Here is a 21,494-nt window from a genome sequence, read left to right as displayed (position 1 = left end):
AGGTGAAACTATTTATTTATAGCAATATATAGTTTTCACTGATCTAAAATTTTAAAGTCAAACCCAGAGAGTATAGTAAGAATTGAAGGAGAGGCTGATATAGTAATTTAAAGTCAGCACCAGCACAAGCACCAGCAGCCACTGCCTGTGCATGCATGTAACGTGTCAACCAAAGTCGAAAACTAGCTGTAGAGAGAGACAAAGAGGAGAAAAAAAATACTATTAACTTATGGTAAAAGCAAAGCAAGAATCGCTGAAAGATTAAGCACCAATGAAAAAGCATTTACTAGATGCAAGTGGGGTTGAAAATGTTAGGTGTCAGCAAATCAAGGTGTTTGGATTTGGTATATATGATATCTATCTATCTATATAAGTATAAGATTTTCACAACCTAATAATTAACCAAACATCTCCCATCGACGAAGGACAGCTTCCCAGTTCCCATGCCACCACGTAAAACCAGTGTTTCTTCTCCCCGTTTTGAGCTCAAAAACCACTACTCCTTCTCCTTCACCCCACTCTATATATAAATATAAATATGTACAAAGATCCAAACGATGATGAGAAAGAGAATATGGTTTTCACATGGTGAAAAAGAAGAGAAGAGAGAGAGTGAAAGAGTGAGTTAGGTAGCTAGGTTAGGGCAAGGGCAAGGGCATTGATTTGTGTTGCATGAAATCAGAACTTTAACAACAGGTGGAGATGGTTCTCTCACAGACTCTGTTCACTTTCCTTTACATCCGTCACTCTTCTCTTGGTCCTTCCCTAACCACCCTCACCACACTTCTCAACGCTAACCACACTCTACTCCAATATACTCTGGTTAACTTAACTTTGATACTTTGAATCATCAAAATATATACATATATAGATTATATAGCTCAAAGGGTCAGTATATATTCATTTATATATATAGTGTCTAATGCATAGTTCACATTTGGCAACATTCAACCAGAACTACAATTAATCACCCCCCGTGTTGTATTCACCGAAACCAAAAACCCTACTACTCTCTTTTTTTTTCTTTTCTTTTTTCTTCTGATATTTTCTTCCATTACCCATTAGGGGTAGCATAAATATGAGTACAATGTGAACAAAAAAAAAAGACATACACACACACACACAAGAAAAAGAGAGATATCTCATCAAGTTTGAGTGAATGCAGATCGCACAAATGGCATAATTCTCAGTCTCTGCGTGATTGTGTGTGTGTGATCGCCGAGACCCAAGTCTTAGATTCCTAAAAATAGAAAGAAAAAGAGAGAGAGAAAGAGAAGAGGAAGAGTAGTATAAGTTAGTTTTCTCTTTTTTACAACACCCACTCAACTCACTACTACTGTTGCACTAGTACCCATCTCATATCTCATCCCCCGCTACTTTCGATCCTGATCTTTTTTCTTTTCTTTCACAGAAAACCACACACACACTATATATATAGGCCTATATATATATAAATATTGTATACATATATATATGCATGATGAAGATGATGATGATGATGATGGAGCATCAAAAGCAGCCACTACTACACGCCCGTGACCTTGAGCGTGACCACCTTGGCCTTGTCGTCACTACTGCTCATGACCAGGTCCTCCAGGAGAACCGGGTCGACCCGAGTCTCTCGGATCCAATCGGGTTGACCCGAGACCTGCTCACTACCGTTACTCACAGGAAGAAGAGGTTGCCCAGGCAGAGGCGTAGCTCCTCCACTCTCGTCAACCTTCATTTCCTCTTTCCCAACCCTGGCTCCTACTCCTCTTCACACGTGCCGCAATCCTCTCTTCCATCCACACGTGTGAGCTTTTTTTTTTCTTTCTTTTTTTTGAATAATTATTTTAGGATGTGGTGATTATTAAGATTTTCTTTTGAAGATTATCTCTTCTACTACATTTTGATTTGTTTTATATAAATATGTAATTAATTATTTGATGATTTATTATCAATCAATCAATCGATTTAAAATTTTGCAATCAAATTAATTAGATGCCTCTTTTTAGCTAGATACTACTAATCAATAATTAATACTTCAAATTTGGCAATTTCAAGAATTAAATAAGTATAGCTAGTAGTGTGGTATAATCATTGTATTTCGACTATATAGCTAGGCTATATATAGATATTTCATTCTCTTTACGTTAATTTAATTTGGGTATATAAATGTGTGTCTGTATTTTTTACACACGTATATATTTGAATCAATAATGTAATTAATTTATATATATATGATTGATCAGGGAATTGATCCAGGGAGATTGAGATTCCTCTTCCAGAAAGAGCTCAAAAACAGTGACGTTAGCTCTCTCAGAAGAATGATACTCCCTAAGGTACCTAATTAATCCTATTAGATAATACTTTTCACTTCATATATATTTTACATATGAATATATATATATACAGAAAAATTAGTAAGAATGATATCTTTTTTTAATTGAATTTTTACTTTGAGTTACTTTTTATATTTTTTTTGCAAATGATATATGTTTAGGGAAATTTTTTTGGTAGAGTTATTTTGTGTTCCGTAAATAGTTTTTGGCGTAATTTTTTTTATACTATGTTGTAGTTATTTGGAGTATTTTGTAAATTTTTAGAAATTTTTAAATAATTTACAGTGCCCAAACTAGTTTAAAAATAGGTTATTGCACGCGTGATTAATTTTGTTATGTGCATGGAAAATAGCACGTATGTTTAAAAGTTTTCGGTACTGTAAATTATTCGGAATTTTCTAAAAATTTACAAAATGCTCTAGATAACTACAATATACATAGTAATAAAAAAAAATCGTGTCGAAAACTATTCACGCGGATTGGGAACACAAAAAATACCATAACGACTTTTTTAAAATCCCTACCATAGAATACTCCTATGTATATAATTCGATTAATTTATCTTAATTTTTTTGACTAACCTGTGATTTGATTGTTTGTCTCAATTATTTGGTTGGATTTTATAAGAAATTATTTTGGAAAGAATTATCAAAGCTAAGCTAAGCTAAGTTAGAGTGTAAAATAATTTTAAAAAATAAGTCAATTTGTAAAGAGTTTGATTGCAAAGAATCTGGTCATGATCTATTTGAGAGGGGACTGAATCATCAATTATATATAACTAATAAATATTAACAATATTACCTAATTTAGCTATGATATATATTTATAGCTGTATATGATTAAGTTATTGGACTATATATATATATATCATAATTTAACCAGAAAGCAGCTGAGGCTCACCTTCCAGTTCTGGAATCCAAAGAGGGAATGGTCATTAATATGGATGACTTGGATGGCCTGCATGTATGGAGCTTCAAATACAGGTCAATTTATTATTTCATTAATTAATAATAATAATTATTATATATTTTTTTATAAGTAAATTTAAAAAATCACCCCATTTAAATGATGCTGGATATAGTAAAAGATTTAGACTAAAAGAAATATTTGCTATAATAATGTTGATTTTTAATATTTTCCCACTATGTAAATATTACCAATTATTGCAGGTTTTGGCCTAATAACAACAGCAGAATGTATGTACTCGAAAACACTGGTATACATACGTTCCCTTTCCAAAATATAAACAATATAATTTAATATCTTTTTTTTTTTAATTAATTAACAATCTGTTATTGAAATTTTCTTAGGGGAATTCACTAACACACATGGATTAAGACTTGGAGACTTTATCATGGTTTATCAAGATACTGAAAACCAGAATTATGTAACACAACTACCATACATAACTTCTTCATATCTATATATATTTTTATAATTTCACTAATAATAACTAAAATAACACACTATTATTTTTCAAAAAAACAGGTGATTCAGGCTCAAAAAAAGACAAGTACTGAGCAAGAACGACATCAAGATCAAGATCAAGATCATCAAGATCACAAAGATCACGATGATCATGATCTCGTTATATACACAAATAATGATCACATAAACACTGTGAAAGTTGAGCCACCATCATCCGAGCCACTCTCGTCATCAAGTTTCGAAGAAGATTATTACTTGAGCAACAATATAAGATCTTTACTACACATGGGAGAAAGTGATGATCAACAAACAAACATGTCCTTCATCTACGACACTACCAACTTCTCAAACGAGTCTCTGCTTGACTTTTTGGGTGGTTCTTCCATGACCCATAACTACTCATCAAAATCATCATCATATGGATCAGGACCCTTTGGGAGTTTTGGCTCAGTGGACAACTTATCTCTTGACGACTATTACTGATCATCATCGTCGAAATATATGATGATCAGTTTGACTTCTTTTGTTTTTTTCTTTTTTGGGATGCACTCTAGCTTCGATGATGATCTGTGAGATGTATTTTGGTTCATGTGTCCAAGACTAGACACATGTATATATAATATGTAATAATAAAGAGTGGTAACTTAAGTTAACAACACTACTTTTTTGTTGTTGTTGTGAAATTGTCTTATCAAAATGTATATCTTATTTCACTAAACTTGCACAAACGCGCGTATCCCTTTTCCACAATTGTATCATCACCAAATTTATTAGTGGAAATGACATTAGTTTTTTTATATTATTACGTAACAGGAAAAGAAAAGATTTTGTTTTATTCATTCAGAATCACCGTGATACAATCCGAATATATAAGCTCTGTTTATATATATATATATAGAGAGGATATAAAACTGCTGTAACAACCAGCTAACTAAAGCCAAAACTAACTAACAACTTTTGCCTAATGTAAGACTCCCCCTCAAGGTGAGTGGTACAGATTAGTAATACTCATTTTGGAAAGCAAGCCATGAAAATTAGAAGGAAACAAAGGCTTTGTAAAAATGTCAGCTATATTATTGTTGGAAGAGACATGGACTAATTTTAGCAGACCAGTTTGGAGTTTTTCCCGAACAATGTGACAATCGATGTCCACATGCTTTGTGCGCTCATGGAATACATGATTCTCATAAATGTGTATTGCAGCGTTGTTATCACAGTATAAAAGAGCTGGTTGCGGATGAGGAATGCCAAGGTCTTGGAGAAGAGCAAGCAACTATAGGATTTCACATGTGGTATTAGCCATTGCCCTATATTCTGCTTCGGCAGAGGAACGAGATATAGTACTCTGTTTCTTGGATTTCCATGAAACCAGGGACCGGCCCAAAAATATGCAAAAGCCAGAAATGGATCGTCTCGTATCTGGACAAGTGCCCCAATCAGCGTCAGAAAAGACTTTGAGCTGTAAATCTGAAGAAGACATGTTAGTTTCAGCATAAGCAGTGAGTTGAGTTTGTGATTTGGAAGGAAAAAACAAGCCTTGGCCTGGAGTGCCTTTGAGATATTGTAAAACTCTTTGGGCAGCTTGCATATGAGGTTGACGAGGCTCACTAAGGTATTGACTTAACCTATTGACAGCATAAGAAATGTTAGGTTGAGTTATGGTTAAGAAAATTAACTTACCAATGAGACTTCTATAAGAGGTAGGATCAGTAAGAACATCTCCGATAGTGGCACTAAGCTTTACATTTGGTTCCATTGGTGTTGAGGAAGCTTTAGCACCGAGATATCCTGTACCACTTAAAAGTTGGAGAGTAAAAGGACGTTGTGAAACAGAAATACCATTTGTAGAGCGACCAGCCTCTAGACCAAGAAAAAAACGTAAATGACCGAGATCCTTAAGTTGAAAGCTAGAGTTTAACTTAGCTTTAAAAGTAGCTGCATCTAGGTCATTGTTACTAGCAATGACAATGTCGTCAACATATATTAAAACAGCTAAAAAATTAGTAGAAGTTGATCTTATGAATAGAGAATGGTCAGATGGAGATTGTTTGAAGCCATCATTGATAAGAGTAGTACTTAGTTTAGCATACCATTGGCATGAAGCTTGCTTCAAACCATACAAGCTTTTATTTAATTTACAAACAACATTGGAGGGAAACTCCCCCTTAGGTGTGAATCCTTGAGGAAGTTTCATATAAACTTCTTCATGTAAATCACCATGCAAAAAAGCATTATTAATATCCATTTGGTGTAATTTCCAGTTTTTAATGGCAGCTAGAGCAAGTAAAAGTTTTAAGGTGTTAAACTTCGCTACAGGAGCAAAAGTTTCAAGATAATCGATTCCATATTGTTGGGTATAACCCTTTGCTACTAGACGTGCCTTGTACCTGTCTATATCACCATTGGATTTGTGTTTTATTTTATATACCCATTTATTGCCAATAGCATGGTGGCCTTGGGGAAGAGGGACAATGGTCCATGTGTTATTAGCTATGAGAGCATCAATCTCAGCAGTCATTGCTGATTGCCATTTGGGATCTTTTGATGCTTCAGTAAAAGAAGCAGGCTCAATAATTGAATGTGCAGCCAGAATAGCATTACGAAAATGTGGCTGAAATTTATCATAAGAGAGGAAATTAGATAAAGGATGGGCTGTAGAAGACTCACAAATATAGTCCTTTAAGTAGGCTGGTCGATGAATAGAACGACCAGATTTAGTTGAATGAGTAGTAGAAACATGGGTTGGAGAACACTCTGCAATCTGCTGTTGCTGAAAATTATAGTTCAGATTTGGAACCGTTTGTGTTTTTGTATGATTAATAGTATCAGCTTCAGAACCTGTAGGAGAGATGTTAGAAAGTGAAGATGTAGAGATATTGTCATAAGAGAAAAACTGAGCAAAAGAGTCAGTAGAAGTGTTAGTTTTGAGAGGAAAAATATTTTCATGAAAAATAACATCTCTAGAGTGAAAAATCTGATGAGTTTCAATATCTAATAAGGTATAAGCTTTCATCCCATTAGGGTAGCCAATAAAAACACAAGCACTAGCACGAGGAGAAAATTTGTGCCTTTTACTAGTTAAAGTAGATGCATAAGCAAGACAGCCATAATTTCTTAAGTGTTCATAAAAGGGAGCTTTATGATACAACATTTCAAAAGAAGTTTTAAACTTAAATAAAGCTGAAGGAGTTCGATTAATAAGGTAAACAGCTGTATGTATCATGTAAGTCCAATAAGGTAAAGAAATATGAGACTGAAAAGCAAGAGCTCTAGCAACATTTAATATGTGCTGGTGTTTTCTTTCAACAACTGAATTTTGTTCAGGTCGTTCTACACAAGAATGATACAGTTGAATCCCTTTAGTGGCATAAAAAGAAGTCAAGTTCAATTCCTTGGCATTATCACATCGAATGGCCTTTATAGTAGCTGAAAACTGAGTATAAATGAATGAGAAAAACTGAGGAATAACTTGCTGAACATCAGATTTACTCTTTAACATGTATACCCATGTGAATCTAGTGTTGTCATCAACAATAGTAAGAAAAAATCTAAAACCTTATATGCTAACAATGTGAAAAGGACCCCAAATATCCATATGAAGAAGATCAAAAGCAGCAGGTGCCATGTTTTGGGTAGATATAAAGGGTAATTTTCTTTGTTTAGCTAAATGACAAATATTGCAAGGAGAAGGTAAACCAGAAGGCAAAAAATTCAAATCTTTATTGAGTGAATTTGTAACAAACAAAGATGGATGTCCAAGGCGAGTATGCCATTTATGAACATCTTTACATGAGTTTTTAGAGTAAACAGATGAACAAGAAGACAAAAAATGATGATGCTGGGGCAGAAGGTATAAGTGACCAATTCTGTCAGCAATCCCAATCGGTTTATTCAGGTGCAGTTCCTGTATAGAGCAATGAGATTGAGAAAAAGAAATTGAGTAATCATGAGAAGTTAATAAAGCAGGAACTGAGAGTAAGTTGTATTTGAATGTTGGTACATATAAGACATTGTGTAATGTCAGATGCTCATTTATTTGGACCGAACCAGACTTGTGGACACTAATTTTGAAACCATTTGGGAGGGTTATTGAGTTAGCAATAGTAGTGGAATGAAAAAAAGAGAAACAATTGAAATCATAACATATGTGATATGTGGCTCCACTGTCAACAATCCATTATGAATGAGAGAAAGTGTTAGAGTTACCAGTGAAATTAGACACCAGAGGTTGAGTTGTTGGCAAGGGAGGGTTGCTGTGCTGTAATTGCTGGCTCAAGAGAGATATTAGTCCTTGAATGGAGGCATTAGAGGGGGGGACATTGGCATTCGTGTGAGAGGCAGAAGTTTGGTGAACAAAAGGTCTGTGGGAGGATGGGGTATTTTGAGAGTGATGAAGTTGTGGAGAAGGGGCTGGTTTCCTTTGAGAACCATAACCAGGTGGAAAGCCATGAAGAAAATAGCATTTCTCTTTAAGATGACCTGGTTTTTGGCAATGGGTGCAGGTGGGGCGAAGTTTCTTAGCACGGGGTGGAAGATGGTTTGGGGGAGGGGGATGAGGATTCTAGTCTGTTGGGGGATACTGAACAGGTATTTGATTTGAGGTTGTGGTAGCAATAATATTTGGATTTGTAGAAGGACCAAGATTCCTTTGTCTTTCCTCTAAGATAATCATAGAAAAAACTTTGGACAAGGAAGGTAATGGGTCAATCAACAAAACTTGAGCCCTAACAGCATGATAAGATTCATTAAGACAAGTAAGAAATTGTAAAACCTGTTCTTGATTGTGAGAATCAAGATTATCGGCAGCAGCAGCACATGTGCAAGGAGTTCTTGGACAGATTTCGTTTATTTCATCCCATATAGCCTTCAGTTTGGTGAAATAGGAGCTGATTGAATCATCACCTTGATGGAGACGAATGAGAGTTTGTCGAAGCTCAAAGAGGCGTGGCCCATTTCCTTGATTAAATCGGTTGTTGAGTTCGACCCACATAGCAGCAGTAGAGTTCAAGAACATAATACTACTCTTGATATCTGGTGAGACCGAATGAATGATCCAAGACATGATCATTTGATTGCATCTTTGCCAGGAATGGAAATGGGGATCGTTGGGAGAAGGCTGGGAAAGAGATCCATTGAGGAAGTTAGATTTATTCTTTGCTCCAATCGATATCATGAAGTTCTGACGCCATTGTTGAAAATTCTTATCTGTTAATGGAGGTGATGCAAGAATGAGCCCTGGATGATCACCATTACCCAAGAAATACGGATTGTTGGCATCTTCAAGGGGAGAATGATCAAGATTGTCCAGGGGAGCAAATCTATTTGAAGCTGAGTTGTGTCCGCCATTGGTGTTGGAGTTCGGAGCTTCAGGCATCTGGGATTGTTGTCGAGCATCTTCAACTGGTTCTTGAGGACCATTTCTGAGGCTAGCAGAAGTGTTGTGTCGAGTGCGAGCCATGAGGTGTAATCTCTGATACCATAACAGGAAAAGAAAAGACTTTGTTTTATTGATTCAGAATCACTGTGATACAATCCGAATATAAGCTCTGTTATATATATATATATATATATATAGAGGATATAAAACAGCTGTAACAACCAGCTAACTAAAGCCAAAACTAACTAACAACTTTTGCCTAATGTAAGATTACGAAATTATATTTTTTTTTTAGCAATGATAATCACGTATAATGTCTTATCATACAAATTTTCTATCCATCCTAAGAACATAAGGACTCTCATGAAAATCTGAATAACCTACTTATTATAACCTCTAAAAAAATAAAAAATACACAAAATCGTTGTAGAAATTAGTTTTCTTAAATTAGTTTTCTTAGCAAAATAGACACATATGCTGGACAAACTTTTTCGCCAAAAGTTCACCAATGAATATAGATTAAGGATACCTTTGGAAATCTAGATAACATATTTGATATATCCTCTAACAAAGACCTAAAATCATTGTAAGTAGTTCTCTTAGCAAATCAGACACATCTACTAGACAAATTTTTCACTGAAAGTTCACCGATGAATATGGATTAAGGACACTTCTGGAAATCTCGATAACATACTTGCTATAATCTCTAACAAAGACCCAAAATCATTGTATAAAATAGTTATATTAGAAAAACAGACACAACTACTAGACAAACTCTTTCACAGAAAGTTCAAACAAAAGAATCTGATCCAATTTTACAATTGACGCCACACATTTTGTTGATAATAAAACTAATAGAAGTTACTATAACAAAAAGCCCGTCTAGCTCAGTTGGTAGAGCGCAAGGCTCTTAACCTTGTGGTCGTGGGTTCGAGCCCCACGGTGGGCGAATTTTTCTACTTTTTGGCGCAACTCAAGACACACGTTCTTTTGTCATTTTTATTGAAGCTTCTTCCTTTTTATTTTAATATTTCATTTTTTTTTAATTTCATAAAGCTCATTTAATTTTTTTTATATATATAAAAATTAAATTTAATATTTATATTTTATCGATATTGATCTGTAAGACGAGAGAAAGAGAGAGCAGTGTCATTTGGTTCTAATTTTTCTCTGAAATCATCAATGGCGAATAGGTACTGGGTGGTTTCTCTTCCTGTTCAGGGATCTGCTTCGTCCCTATGGAATCGTCTCCAAGAACTAGTCTCTAAGCATTCCTTTGATACTCCACTTTACCGAGTCAGTGTTTTTCATTTCCTCTTTTCGTTTGCGATTGGATCTGATTTTCTTCTGTTTCGTCTAACATTTTTCGATTATCATTTCTTTATTTCAGTTCAATATTCCTAATCTTCGTGTCGGAACACTGGACTCGCTTCTCTCTCTCAGTGACGATCTTGTGAAAGTAATTGGCATTGAATTCCATTCTGTTGTTACATTTGTGTGTGTATAACTTTGAATTTGATCGGTCTTACTGGAATCTACTGATAATTTCACGAATATAATCTGGATTTTGATGATTTACTGGTGAGTTTCATTGAATTGGATTTTCTTCTAATTCGATCTGTGAATATTTCGCGATTTTTGGCTATGATATGCAGTCAAACAACTTCGTGGAAGGAGTGTCTCACAAGATCAGAAGGCAGATCGAGGAACTGGAAAGGGTTTCGGGCGTCGAGAGCAGTTCTCTCACAGTTGATGGAGTTCCTGTTGATTCATATCTCACAAGGTAAAGCATCTTCTGTATTCATTGATATCAATTTTATTATCTCTGAGGTTTGATTTTGACAATTCAACTGTGAGCGCTCTGAGTTTTATGATGTTTTGGTTGTAGGTTTGTTTGGGATGAAGCTAAGTATCCCACTATGTCTCCTCTGAGGGAGATTGTGGATGGCATTCACGGTCAGGTGGCTAAGATTGAGGACGATCTTAAAGTAAAGCTTCTTATCTTAACAGAACATTAATTTTTCGATGTGTGGTTTTAGTTGATTTTATTATCGATTAGGAAAATGCCTGTAAGAATAAAGTAGTTTAAGAAGTATATTGAATACATTAACATGATCGCAAGATGAAGAAAAAAAAATACAAGTTGCATAGCTCTTATTGGATGTGAGGTTTATAGTTTCTTCTGCTGTTGAGTTCATTTAGGTTTCTATCACTTCGCACTTGTAGGAAAAGAATTGATTTCTTTCTCGGTTGAGAAAAAAGAGTGAAGAATTATATAGTTTAACAAAAATATTGAATAGATTATGTTGATAACTTGATAGTGAGATCAAAACATAAGCTGTAAAAGCAGAGCTCTAATTGGCTGAGGTTTGTAGTTTTTTCTGCTGTTTAGATCATTTATGTTTATATCACTTAGAACACATAGGAAAAGATTTGATTTCAGTATCGATTAGGAAAAAAGAGTGCAAGAATAAGTAGTTCAGGCTCAACAAAATATTGAATACATTATGCTGATAACTTGATAGCAAGATCAAGCAATCCAGTTGTTAATGCAGAACTCTTATTATTGGCTGTGAGATTTATAGGTTCTTCTGCTATTGAGATCATCTAGAATTACATCACTTAGAACACATAGGAAAAGAATTGATTTCATTATCGATAAGGAAAAAGGAGTGAAACAACAATTTAGCTTAACAATAATCTTGAATAGATTAGATTATGTTGATAACTTGATAGCAAAAGTAAAAAATATTATTGGCTGTGAGCTTTATTGCTTCCTATGCTAGTATTGAGATCATTCAAATTTCTATCACTTAGAACACATAGGAAAAGAGCGAAGCTCCAGGTCTATGAATCTGTGCAATAAGTAAACCTATTCATCTTACATAGATCAATATATACATATGCATATGTATATATAGACCGAATCCAAATTTTTAATTTTAATCTTTTGTGTTAGGTGCGTGTAGGTGAGTATAACAATGTGCGCAGTCAGCTTAATGCTATCAATCGAAAGCAAGCTGGAAGGTAAAAATTCAATAACTAAGATTTTTTAAGGCTGTTTAATATATATATATGTATGTCCTTATTGACATACTTCCTGGCCTTTTTCAGTGTAGCAGTCCGTGATCTTTCTAATCTAGTTAAACCAGAGGATATTGTTACTTCAGAACATCTGGTCACGCTGCTTGCAGTTGTTCCCAAGTATTCACAGAAGGATTGGCTGTCAAGCTATGAGACATTGACCAACTATGTGGTAATTTACCTTTTCAGTTTCAAAATTCCAACTACTAGTGTTACACCACTTAGAGTGTTTGAGCTTAAGATTTACATGGCCTCCCTGAGATTCACTGCCTTTGGTTCACTACAATGATGGACTTATCCATCATTTACTCAAAAAATTCCTGAATGAATTCTGTTTTGTAGTCTCATTAATTTTTTATCTTATTAATCATGATAGGGTTTTTACAGGTTCCCAGGTCATCAAAGAACTTGTATGAAGATAATGAATATGCTCTTTACACTGTTACACTATTCAATCGTGTGGCAGACAATTTTAAAACAAGTGCACGTGAAAAAGGCTTCCAAGTGAGTTTGTTGTTTTACTATTGCATATGTTTTTTTCGTAAGTTAAATTTAAGCATGGCCTTGTAGTCTACTTATGGATTTTTGAAATCTCTGCATAAACCTCAATGCTGCTGGTCCTGCAACATATCTTCGCTAGTTTTTAATACCTTATAATTTTCCAAAAGATATGCTGATACTAAGATTTCTGAACATCTCACAAAAATTTGCTGGTTCTAAGATTTGTGTTTCTTCAAAAATTGGTTTAGATTCGTGATTTTGAACATAGTACAGAAGCACAAGAAAGCCGAAAGCAGGAGCTAGAAAAATTGATGCAAGACCAAGAGGTTCTGAGAAGCTCTCTTTTACAGTGGTGCTACACCAGTTATGGCGAGGTATTTTCTTTTCTTACATTGTTTTTGGCAATGAAAATTTTGGTAGTGTTAGAAGTATCTTGAAAATAATGATCTGTTAATCCTCGTTTTGATGCATGAGATATATAGGATTGCCCCCATCTATTTCCTCTACGTGGCCTGTGATTTTTACTTAATAAATAATTAAATGAGTTTCTTGGCTATAGGTCTTCACCTCCTGGATGCACTTCTGTGCTGTACGAATCTTTTCAGAGAGCATTCTTAGATATGGTCTGCCACCATCTTTCTTGGTAAGTAGACTCTTATTTTTCGACCACGATTTTTCATTAAACACTCGTGTTTCGACTAACTGTTTTTTTATGGTTTCAGTCATTCGTTTTAGCTCCATCTCTGAAGGGTGAGAAGAAAGTGCGCTCACTCCTTGAAGGGTTGTGCGACAGTACAAACAGGCAAGTATTTAAGCTTCTAACAATCTCTTGATAATTCTAAGAAAAGTTATACATCAGCTTTGAATAGAAGCAACGTCAACTTAAAGTTCAAAATAAATTGCACTCCAAAGTGGTCCAATTTTGCCGTTCCTAGAGAGACCCGACCTTCTCATTAGTGATAATACTATATTTTTATTAGTTTTATAACCCCCTGCATGCTGTTTTACATGTCTTTAAATACGTCTTTGGTGTTTTTCGATTCTGTCATTTCGTTATTTACCAACTCTAACATATAATGACTTGACATGACATGTTTTAATTGACATGACATGCTTTTTTAAGGTAGTGGGTCCTACCTTAGATAAATGTGATTGTTTATGTCATATCATTTACATGTAAAATTTTGGTGCATAAATATATCATTACTCTTTTTACTAACATAATGACACGAGCCTTTATTCCTTCCCTTAATATTGAACCAGCTGCTTTATTTTTTGTACCAACAATCAAGGATAGTTTCTCTTTTCGCAGCATCAAAAACTAAATCACAAGTTTTGATAAAAATAAAAACAAAACCAGTACATAAAAAGATCATAATTCGAGTCATTATAGTATTTAGCTGAAATTGTTGATTAATACTAGCTGATGTTGTTGTTATGATGGTGTGCAGCACATATTGGAAAGGTGAAGATGAGGTTGGAGTGATGGCTGGTTTAGGAGGTGAGGCTGATACCCATCCGTACGTCTCCTTTACAATTAATCTTGTTTGATCTGAGAGAGAGAGAGAGAGAGAGAGAGAGAAAGTGATTGAGTGAGAGAGCTCAGTTTACAGTTACAGTTTCTTGTCCATTTTGAAGAAGCCTGAACCTGCGGATTTCTCTAGAATAATAAATGTGGGTGGGATAAGCCAAAAATATTGTATATTAGAGGTGCATTATAATTTATGGCCATAATTCTTTGGTTATTTCTTTGGGATTCGTGAGGGTTCTCATTTTTAATCTGAGTATAAAATGTCTTAGCTATCTGGAATGAACTCGTTGCTAAGAATACATGTGATGTCTCGACATTGTAATGTATTTATTTGTTCTGAACGACTTGAATTTATTCTACTCTGTTCATTGTTTTACATTTGTATAATATGATTGATTCAATTATGTTTTTTTTTTCTTTGTAATTTTTCTAATGGGATTTGTGGTCTTAAACCAAAAAGAGAAGTTTGTACACTCTTGCAGTGCTTGGAAAAATCGAACAAAATTTGAATGGAATTAGAATACTGCGCGAGATAAGCTTAGAGACGACAATTAAAGTCAAATTTAATAACTGTAAAAAAGAATTGCGAGGAACATAGAGAATTAAGGCATAGATCCCATGCCCAACCAAACTTCTTTAAATAGAAAATAAATCAACCCCCAAATTTCCTCTTATTTTTTGTTTGCCGACTATCTAAGGGGGTCCAAAATAATAATCCTGACATAAAACTCCAAATTCATATTTTTGATCATCTACAACTAGAGAGTTTTTCTCAGAAGGGTAAGAACAAAACTACCTTCTGAAAGAAAAAGACAAAAAATAGAGTCAAAATGGAAAAAATTGGAGAGAACCTCCCACTTCAAAAGATGATTCTCCCTAGAGAAGCCTTCTGAGCCACCATTTCAAGCAGCAGCTTCAGCAACCCAACCCAAAACCCCCCTACGTTTATTTTTAATTCCTTGAAACGATGTTTTTTCTCAGTTCCATGAAACAAATAAAAACCACTATATGATTTTGTGACCATTCGAACATCTTATTTTATTAAGCCTTGGCAAGCTCTGTTGGAGAAGGGGCAGCAGGAGAAACGCCACCGGTTGTTGGCCTGTTTCGAACATTATACCAAAATAACGGAATTCAACAAGGGTACTCGTAATATCATATAGCGTGAGAAACAAAAAAATGAGGCTGAGGAAACTTACAGTCCCACGAAAACTTTGAATGCATCATAGATACCCCATTGGGCTCCGGTTAGAGTTCCGATCATGACAATACGAAGAGGAAGTCCTCGGGTAAAGAGACCCAACATACCCATCTTCTTCACAGCCTGCACAACAACAAAAAGAGTTAAAACCTAAAAAGGAAGAGTAGGGCATAAAAAAAAAATTAGGAACTATTGGAGATTAGGGCACTCACATCACCAACAGTTGCTCCTTTGGCGTTGTTCAAGAAAGAGACGAGATTGTCAGCAGGATGAGACACAATAGCACAGAAAACACCAGCAACGTATCCACCAGCGAAACTCACACCGAGCTGAAGTTCTTTGCTGCATTGATCCTTTGGTGTAGGAATACCATATTTGTAGATCATCTCGACAATGGTCTCAAAGGATGCAAACTTCATCATAGTGTCTGCAAGACAGGGAAAGTTGTTATAGTTGACAAATCACAAGTAATAAGATCATAACTCAAACATAACAGCAGTATTACATGCCAGGGATAATGAGCAAGAAAATATTAGTTGCAAAAATCCTAACAAAAAATCTACACAAATATCACTTGGGTCGATGATGAGAAGAAAAATCCCAATAACATAATGAAGAAAGAATCACAAATTTCAGTCACCAACTTACATGGAATTTGACGACCCCAGAGTGGAACAATACCCTTGTACAACCTGGATAGACCAATTGTTCAGATAGACATCCCGAAGATGCAATGTAATAAACAATAATAAGTTTTCTTGTTAAAATTAATAAGAATCAAACAATTAAAGATACCCTAGTGCGCCTTCAGATTTCACAAACTTGGGAAGCCCATCTGACAAACCACGAGCAAATCCAGGTTGAGTTTGAACACGGACCTTCACAGCCTCGAAGGGGCAGAGAGCAATATCTGCTATCACCTCAGCAGATGCAGAACCAGCAAGGTAGATCAAAGTCTTGTACTTGGCAGCATACTCTGGCCCAGCAATGTCAGAGTAGTACTTCTTGAAAAATTCATAGAATCCAAACTTGCAAGCACCCTGTGCACTGTAACCAAGTAGAGTAGGCACCCATCCCCTGAAGAATCCCCTGACACCCTGCTCCTTGAGAAGAATTCCAAAACCGGATGAAATACTTTTGTACTTGGCAGGGTCAATCTGAAAAGGAAAACAAATGAGAATAAGTCTACAACGTGATTGTCTTAGCATAATGCAAATATCAGATAAAATCTATTTCGTGAATGAAAATGAAAATAAATAATTGAGCACGGGCTTGACAAGAAATTTAATAGAGCAGGATGAATGGTCTTAATAATTGAGCACGGGCCTTACCTAACGCATGGCCATTAGGTGAATTCAAAATACATACATACATGCTTATAATCTAGATAGCGCAACTCTGCACGTTCCAATTCTCGACTGAAGAAATAGCATTGAATCAACACCATTGCAAAACTTATTTATGGACAATTAAAAATAAAAAGAAAAAAGCACAGCAGTACGCGTAAGTTGAGCTGGAATTTCATATATTCATATAGAACTTCTAACACGAACCATGTAAAAGAATATTAATATAGTATAGATCATCTTCGTTTTTGTTTTTTGTTTTAAAAATTGAGAAAGCTAATCATAGATCTAAGGCGTTTGGTTGGGTATATCCACTGTTTAATCAGCTAGAATTTCAACATTTAAAAAGATGAGCCAAAGTTTGTGTCCATAAAAATTCAGCAATGAACACCTAGAAACCAGTTAGATTTATTCAAATAATGAAAGAATCAATGTTATTCAGAACGTAGAGAAAATGAAAAACACTATAACGAAGAAAGACTCCACGAACAAAAGTCCTAACATATTAAATTGCGATGAAAATGATGTCGGAATAGACAAAGATCCACCGAAATGCAGAAACATTAATGCATTGAACTCGTATAGCAAGAAATCAAAATCGCAGATCTAATCAAACAATAAATTGACACCAAACCTTACCGATTTACAGAATTGCACACATTCGCGATCTCACAGGGTTCGAAAACCAAAGACAAAATCACCACAGATCTAGTCTACCAAAAAATCTAACATCGACAACACGAAAATGAAATCAAGGCAACGGATCTGAGAGAATCAAACCTGCATATTACACTTGACAAGGTCAAGAGGAGTGACGGACATGTGAGTGAGTCCACAGCTAAGGATTCCCCCGGCGGTACAGGCGGCGTAGAAAGCGGGGGAGTACATCTCGATCTTCAAACCAGACTCGGCCGGAGAAGGAACAACGAAGGCTTTCCTTGGAGCTACGGCTTCGACGTCGGGTGGTGAGACGGCGGTGGTAGGTCGAGATTGGAGCATTTTCTCGACGGCCATGGCCTTGGTGGAGGTAGAAGAGTAAAGGAAGCTAGGAATTAGAGATTGACGCGAGGATTTATCGGAGAACGCCATGGGAGAGAGATCGGAGGTTTGGAGAGGGTTGATTTTTGGGAGAAGAAAGCAAAGTGATAGAGAGAGAGAGAGGGTTGTGAGGTTTGTTTCTCTCCCAATCTCTCGCTGCCAAATGCTTACTCTCAGAGAGCTCTGGAACACTATTATGTGAGAATCCGCCTTTTTCTCGTGTTTTTATTTCCTTTTCTTTTGCCCTAACTCGCGTTTTTTATACGAGATGTCACCCGCTCTTCAAAATCACCCTCTCTTTCCCCTCATAATTACGATTTTGCCCTTTCTTCTGGAAAATTTGAAAGATCACCTAGTAAGGTATAGTATACGCTCTCTAATACTATTTTATTAAATTTTATGATAGAATATTTTAAATTATAATATAATACATGGGACTTTTTTTATTCTAAAAATTATTGAGTGATTTTATTCTATATTTATGTTATGGATTGCAAATGAAAATTAATGAATTAGTTAGGTTCAATTGATGAAATAAACTTCAAATTAGGATTAGATCTTCATGTATTTTTCGATTTTAAAATAAAAAAAAATCTCTTGGGAAACATGTACAAAGACACTTTAATACTTAAATTAGTAGTATTTTTTCAAGGTCAACAACGAAAAAATATGAATGTGAGTGAAAACAATCCAATATTATCCTATAAGTCGGTCCATTCAGCAGTTAAAAATATTGGAAACATCACTTTAAGTAGGGTATGGTGAAATTCGACCTTGTTAATTCTTAAGGATATGGAGAAATCTATCCCAGAATCGGGCAAGATCAAAACCTCTTTTTATATAAACTTTTTCCGATAACTTATAAATTAATTTGACCTTTCAAAGGATTCGATCTTAAATTTAATTAATCATATTATGATAACTTAAGTAATGCCAAGCAGCAGCATATATTGCCTCATAGTAATATTCAATAATCTCCCACATACTTGGTTGTGAGTAAAAGAATAAAATTCTAATTTGAGTATAAAAAATAATAAATTTTATTATGTATGAGAGTGCCTTTTTATTTTTTTAAAGAATAACAAAATGATGAAAAAGCCCTTTCATTATAAGATATTTTAATATTTTAGATTGTAGCCAAATAAAGAAATGTGTTGTTCGATTCATTTTCTTCCAACCAAATATGACCTCAGTTGTGAAGGGGTAGGGGCAACAAAATTCATGAGGTGGACTTTTTTGTTTGTGTTATTTAGACTTTGTTTTAGGGGATTTTTTAAACTAATTTTAATTTCTTATAATTCTATTTGGTAGAGAATAGTACTACTCAAAGTCAAAACTAATATTTCCCCAAACATATCGTGGACATTTGCTTGTTTATTTTTATATATTATTCTTATGTTTAGTAGAGAAATATGGTCAAAATTAGGACAATTCTACATTGGGTCACCATAAACCATATTTACACCTATTTTCTTTAAGGAAATTTTAATGCATTTTTCCCTTATGTATTTTGAATAAAAAAAATACAAAAGAAAATTGACAATTTAATTAAAAAAAATGAGGGCCCTCACTTATATATAGTATAGATTATAGTATAGATTCGTGCATGAGTCTATCTGTAGCTTGCTTATAATAATTGAGAAAAGTAATAATAATAGTAATGGACGCGTGCTTATTGGCGTTGTTTTGAGGTATTTAATGGCGTAATAATTTTGAATGACTAGTCAAAAGGGATTAGTTGCAACTAAAAGAGATGGAAGACCAGCCACCCAAACCCAAACCCAAAAGCCAAATCAAATCAAATAGAAATAAGGGCATATTCCCATTATATGCATCTTGGGAAAATCAATTCCCATATGCTTCTTTTTTTATGTATAGGGGAATTTTTTGGTAGGGCTTTCAAAAAGAGCCATGTCGTAGGGTTTTTTTGTGTTTCTCAACTTTTGAACAGTTTTTGGCGCAATTTTTTTTTATGACCATGTATATTGTAGTTATTTAGAGCATCCTGCAAATTTTCAGAAAATTCTGAATAATTTACAGTGCTAAAAACTAAGTTCAAACATGCTATTTTCCACGCGCATAAAAAAATTAGTCATGCGTGCAATAATCTGTTTTCGGCACTGTAAATTATTCGAAATTTTCTGAAAATTTGCAGGATGCTCTAAATAACTACAATATACATGGTCATAAAAAAAAATCGCACCGAAAACTGTTCAAAAGTTGAGAAACACAAAAGAGCCCTACGGTAGGACTCTTTTTGAAAGCCCTACCAAAAAATTACCCTATATATATATATAATAGCCAAGAAAGAAGGCTTGCAACTTTTTTTGTTTTTTTTTTTTTTCAGAAACCTTGCAATCTTGCAATGCAGAGTGCTTGGAACTTACATTTATACCCTTGGGATTTGGAAGCCTAGGAACTTTTGGTTGGGAGTGAGAATTGTAATAAGAATATAATAGAATAAAATTTAGGGAGATTTGCGTTGTGTACTAAATTTATTATGTTTGTAGCATTTAAGTACTCAAATTATTTTCTTAGCTGTGAAAGTATATTCCGTTTATGTTTTGGTGCAGTTTAGTACAACTATTAATTCTCGTCGTTAAGTTCGATTGTAATACGTATGCGAAAGTATCCAATTAAATGTATATTTGCGGCGAAAGTACATAATTAAAGAGATGTTTGTGGCGAAAGTATCCAATTTAAGATATATTTGCGGTGAAAGTTCCAAAGTTATAAGTAAATTTCACACCATCGTGGCGTACTTAACGATGAAACAAATAGATGCATTAAACTGCACCAAACACATGGACGGAAGGTACTTTTGCCGCTAAAAAAATAACTTAAATACTTAAGTGCTACAAATACAATAATAATTTAAGTATTTTTGCCACAAATATCCCTAAAATTTAATACAAATAAAAAATTATGAAAATTAATAATTTTTTTATTTGTGTGTTGGAATGAAATTTTCTCGTACTTTTAAATGTAATAGTTGTTCTACCAAAATAATGAAAAAGTCACATTCCAATACTTTATACAAAAACCAAAAAAAGAAATGGAAAAAAAATTAAAAAATTATTCCATCACTCCTAACCAAACATATCCTTACATTTATACTTTTTTTTTCTTTTCTTTTCTTTTCACTTTCATTCTTAGCAACTTGTGATTGTGGTGGTACGGTGACAATTTTACTCATTCATTGTTTAATCTTTGCTATTTTAATGGTTGATAATGATTTATTAAGGCTTAAGACTGAGTATGGAGGTACAAACGTTAACAGCCATATATTTAAGGCTATTGTGTAATTTTTTATTTAGGTTTTTTGTCAACATTATTTATAAGAAAATTATATGAAAAGGCACTATGGAAAAAGACAATAAGTTTTTATATACTATAAAAAAAAAAGAGTCATGTCTTATTTTTTAAAGATATTTTACATTATAGCCTAATTTTAATAATTTTTTGCAAAATAATCTCTCATAATTTAAACAGCTAGTCGAAAATTTAGACAGGTGGTCGAAAAATTCAAACAGTCGGTCGAAAATTTTAGACAGCTGGTCAAAAAATTTCAACAACAGATCGAATTTCAGACAAATATCATTTTGCAAAAAATTATTAAAAATAAGTCAGAGTACAAAATCAGTTTTTTTTTAAAAAAAAAAAA

At 34.3% G+C, this 21,494-nt stretch overlaps 4 protein-coding genes and 1 non-coding gene across 5 annotated transcripts; 3 read left to right on the top strand and 2 right to left on the bottom strand.

The window, feature by feature from the left end:
• Positions 1-1,486: 1,486 nt before the first annotated feature.
• LOC133820028 (B3 domain-containing transcription factor FUS3-like) lies at positions 1,487-4,525 on the top strand. The gene is made up of 7 exons (XM_062253426.1): positions 1,487-1,795; positions 2,235-2,324; positions 3,207-3,307; positions 3,494-3,540; positions 3,635-3,711; positions 3,813-3,876; positions 3,976-4,525. The coding sequence occupies exons 1-7, from the start codon at positions 1,487-1,489 to the stop codon at positions 4,233-4,235; spliced, it is 948 nt and encodes a 315-aa protein (XP_062109410.1). The 3' UTR covers positions 4,236-4,525.
• Positions 4,526-8,313: 3,788 nt separating this feature from the next.
• Positions 8,314-9,210, bottom strand: LOC133820027 (uncharacterized). The gene has a single exon (XM_062253424.1). It carries the CDS (start codon positions 9,208-9,210, stop codon positions 8,314-8,316), a length of 897 nt encoding a protein of 298 aa, XP_062109408.1.
• Positions 9,211-10,005: 795 nt separating this feature from the next.
• Positions 10,006-10,078, top strand: TRNAK-CUU (transfer RNA lysine (anticodon CUU)). The gene has a single exon. It is a non-coding gene; the product is annotated as a tRNA-Lys (tRNA).
• Positions 10,079-10,227: 149 nt separating this feature from the next.
• On the top strand, positions 10,228-14,649 carry LOC133816991 (V-type proton ATPase subunit C). Its single transcript, XM_062249363.1, has 11 exons — positions 10,228-10,425; positions 10,520-10,588; positions 10,785-10,912; positions 11,018-11,117; positions 12,089-12,156; positions 12,244-12,385; positions 12,601-12,717; positions 12,963-13,088; positions 13,274-13,357; positions 13,437-13,516; positions 14,166-14,649. The coding sequence occupies exons 1-11, from the start codon at positions 10,312-10,314 to the stop codon at positions 14,263-14,265; spliced, it is 1,128 nt and encodes a 375-aa protein (XP_062105347.1). The 5' UTR covers positions 10,228-10,311; the 3' UTR covers positions 14,266-14,649.
• A 191-nt stretch (positions 14,650-14,840) lies between these two features.
• Positions 14,841-18,048, bottom strand: LOC133816992 (mitochondrial phosphate carrier protein 3, mitochondrial-like). The gene is made up of 6 exons (XM_062249364.1): positions 17,573-18,048; positions 16,242-16,603; positions 16,095-16,138; positions 15,659-15,873; positions 15,445-15,569; positions 14,841-15,347 (listed from the first exon to the last, which is right to left on the bottom strand). The coding sequence occupies exons 1-6, from the start codon at positions 17,879-17,881 to the stop codon at positions 15,287-15,289; spliced, it is 1,116 nt and encodes a 371-aa protein (XP_062105348.1). The 5' UTR covers positions 17,882-18,048; the 3' UTR covers positions 14,841-15,286.
• Positions 18,049-21,494: the final 3,446 nt, after the last annotated feature.

This window comes from Humulus lupulus, chromosome 2 (assembly GCF_963169125.1).
Source record: "Humulus lupulus chromosome 2, drHumLupu1.1, whole genome shotgun sequence".
Lineage (NCBI taxonomy): Eukaryota > Viridiplantae > Streptophyta > Magnoliopsida > Rosales > Cannabaceae > Humulus > Humulus lupulus.
This window is presented reverse-complemented; position numbering and strand designations above follow the sequence as displayed.

Coding starts and splice junctions, on each gene's coding strand:
- LOC133820028 (XM_062253426.1), top strand. CDS start 1,487: ATGATGATGATGATGATGGAGCATCAAAAGCAGCCACTACTACACGCC. Junction 2,325..3,206: donor GAAGAATGATACTCCCTAAG/GTACCTAATTAA, acceptor TAATTTAACCAG/AAAGCAGCTGAGGCTCACCT. Junction 3,308..3,493: donor GTATGGAGCTTCAAATACAG/GTCAATTTATTA, acceptor CAATTATTGCAG/GTTTTGGCCTAATAACAACA.
- LOC133820027 (XM_062253424.1), bottom strand. CDS start 9,210: ATGGCTCGCACTCGACACAACACTTCTGCTAGCCTCAGAAATGGTCCT.
- LOC133816991 (XM_062249363.1), top strand. CDS start 10,312: ATGGCGAATAGGTACTGGGTGGTTTCTCTTCCTGTTCAGGGATCTGCT. Junction 12,718..12,962: donor CACGTGAAAAAGGCTTCCAA/GTGAGTTTGTTG, acceptor AAATTGGTTTAG/ATTCGTGATTTTGAACATAG. Junction 13,358..13,436: donor GTCTGCCACCATCTTTCTTG/GTAAGTAGACTC, acceptor TTATGGTTTCAG/TCATTCGTTTTAGCTCCATC.
- LOC133816992 (XM_062249364.1), bottom strand. CDS start 17,881: ATGGCGTTCTCCGATAAATCCTCGCGTCAATCTCTAATTCCTAGCTTC. Junction 16,604..17,572: donor TTGTCAAGTGTAATATGCAG/GTTTGATTCTCT, acceptor TTTCCTTTTCAG/ATTGACCCTGCCAAGTACAA. Junction 15,874..16,094: donor CTGGGGTCGTCAAATTCCAT/GTAAGTTGGTGA, acceptor CCTGTCTTGCAG/ACACTATGATGAAGTTTGCA.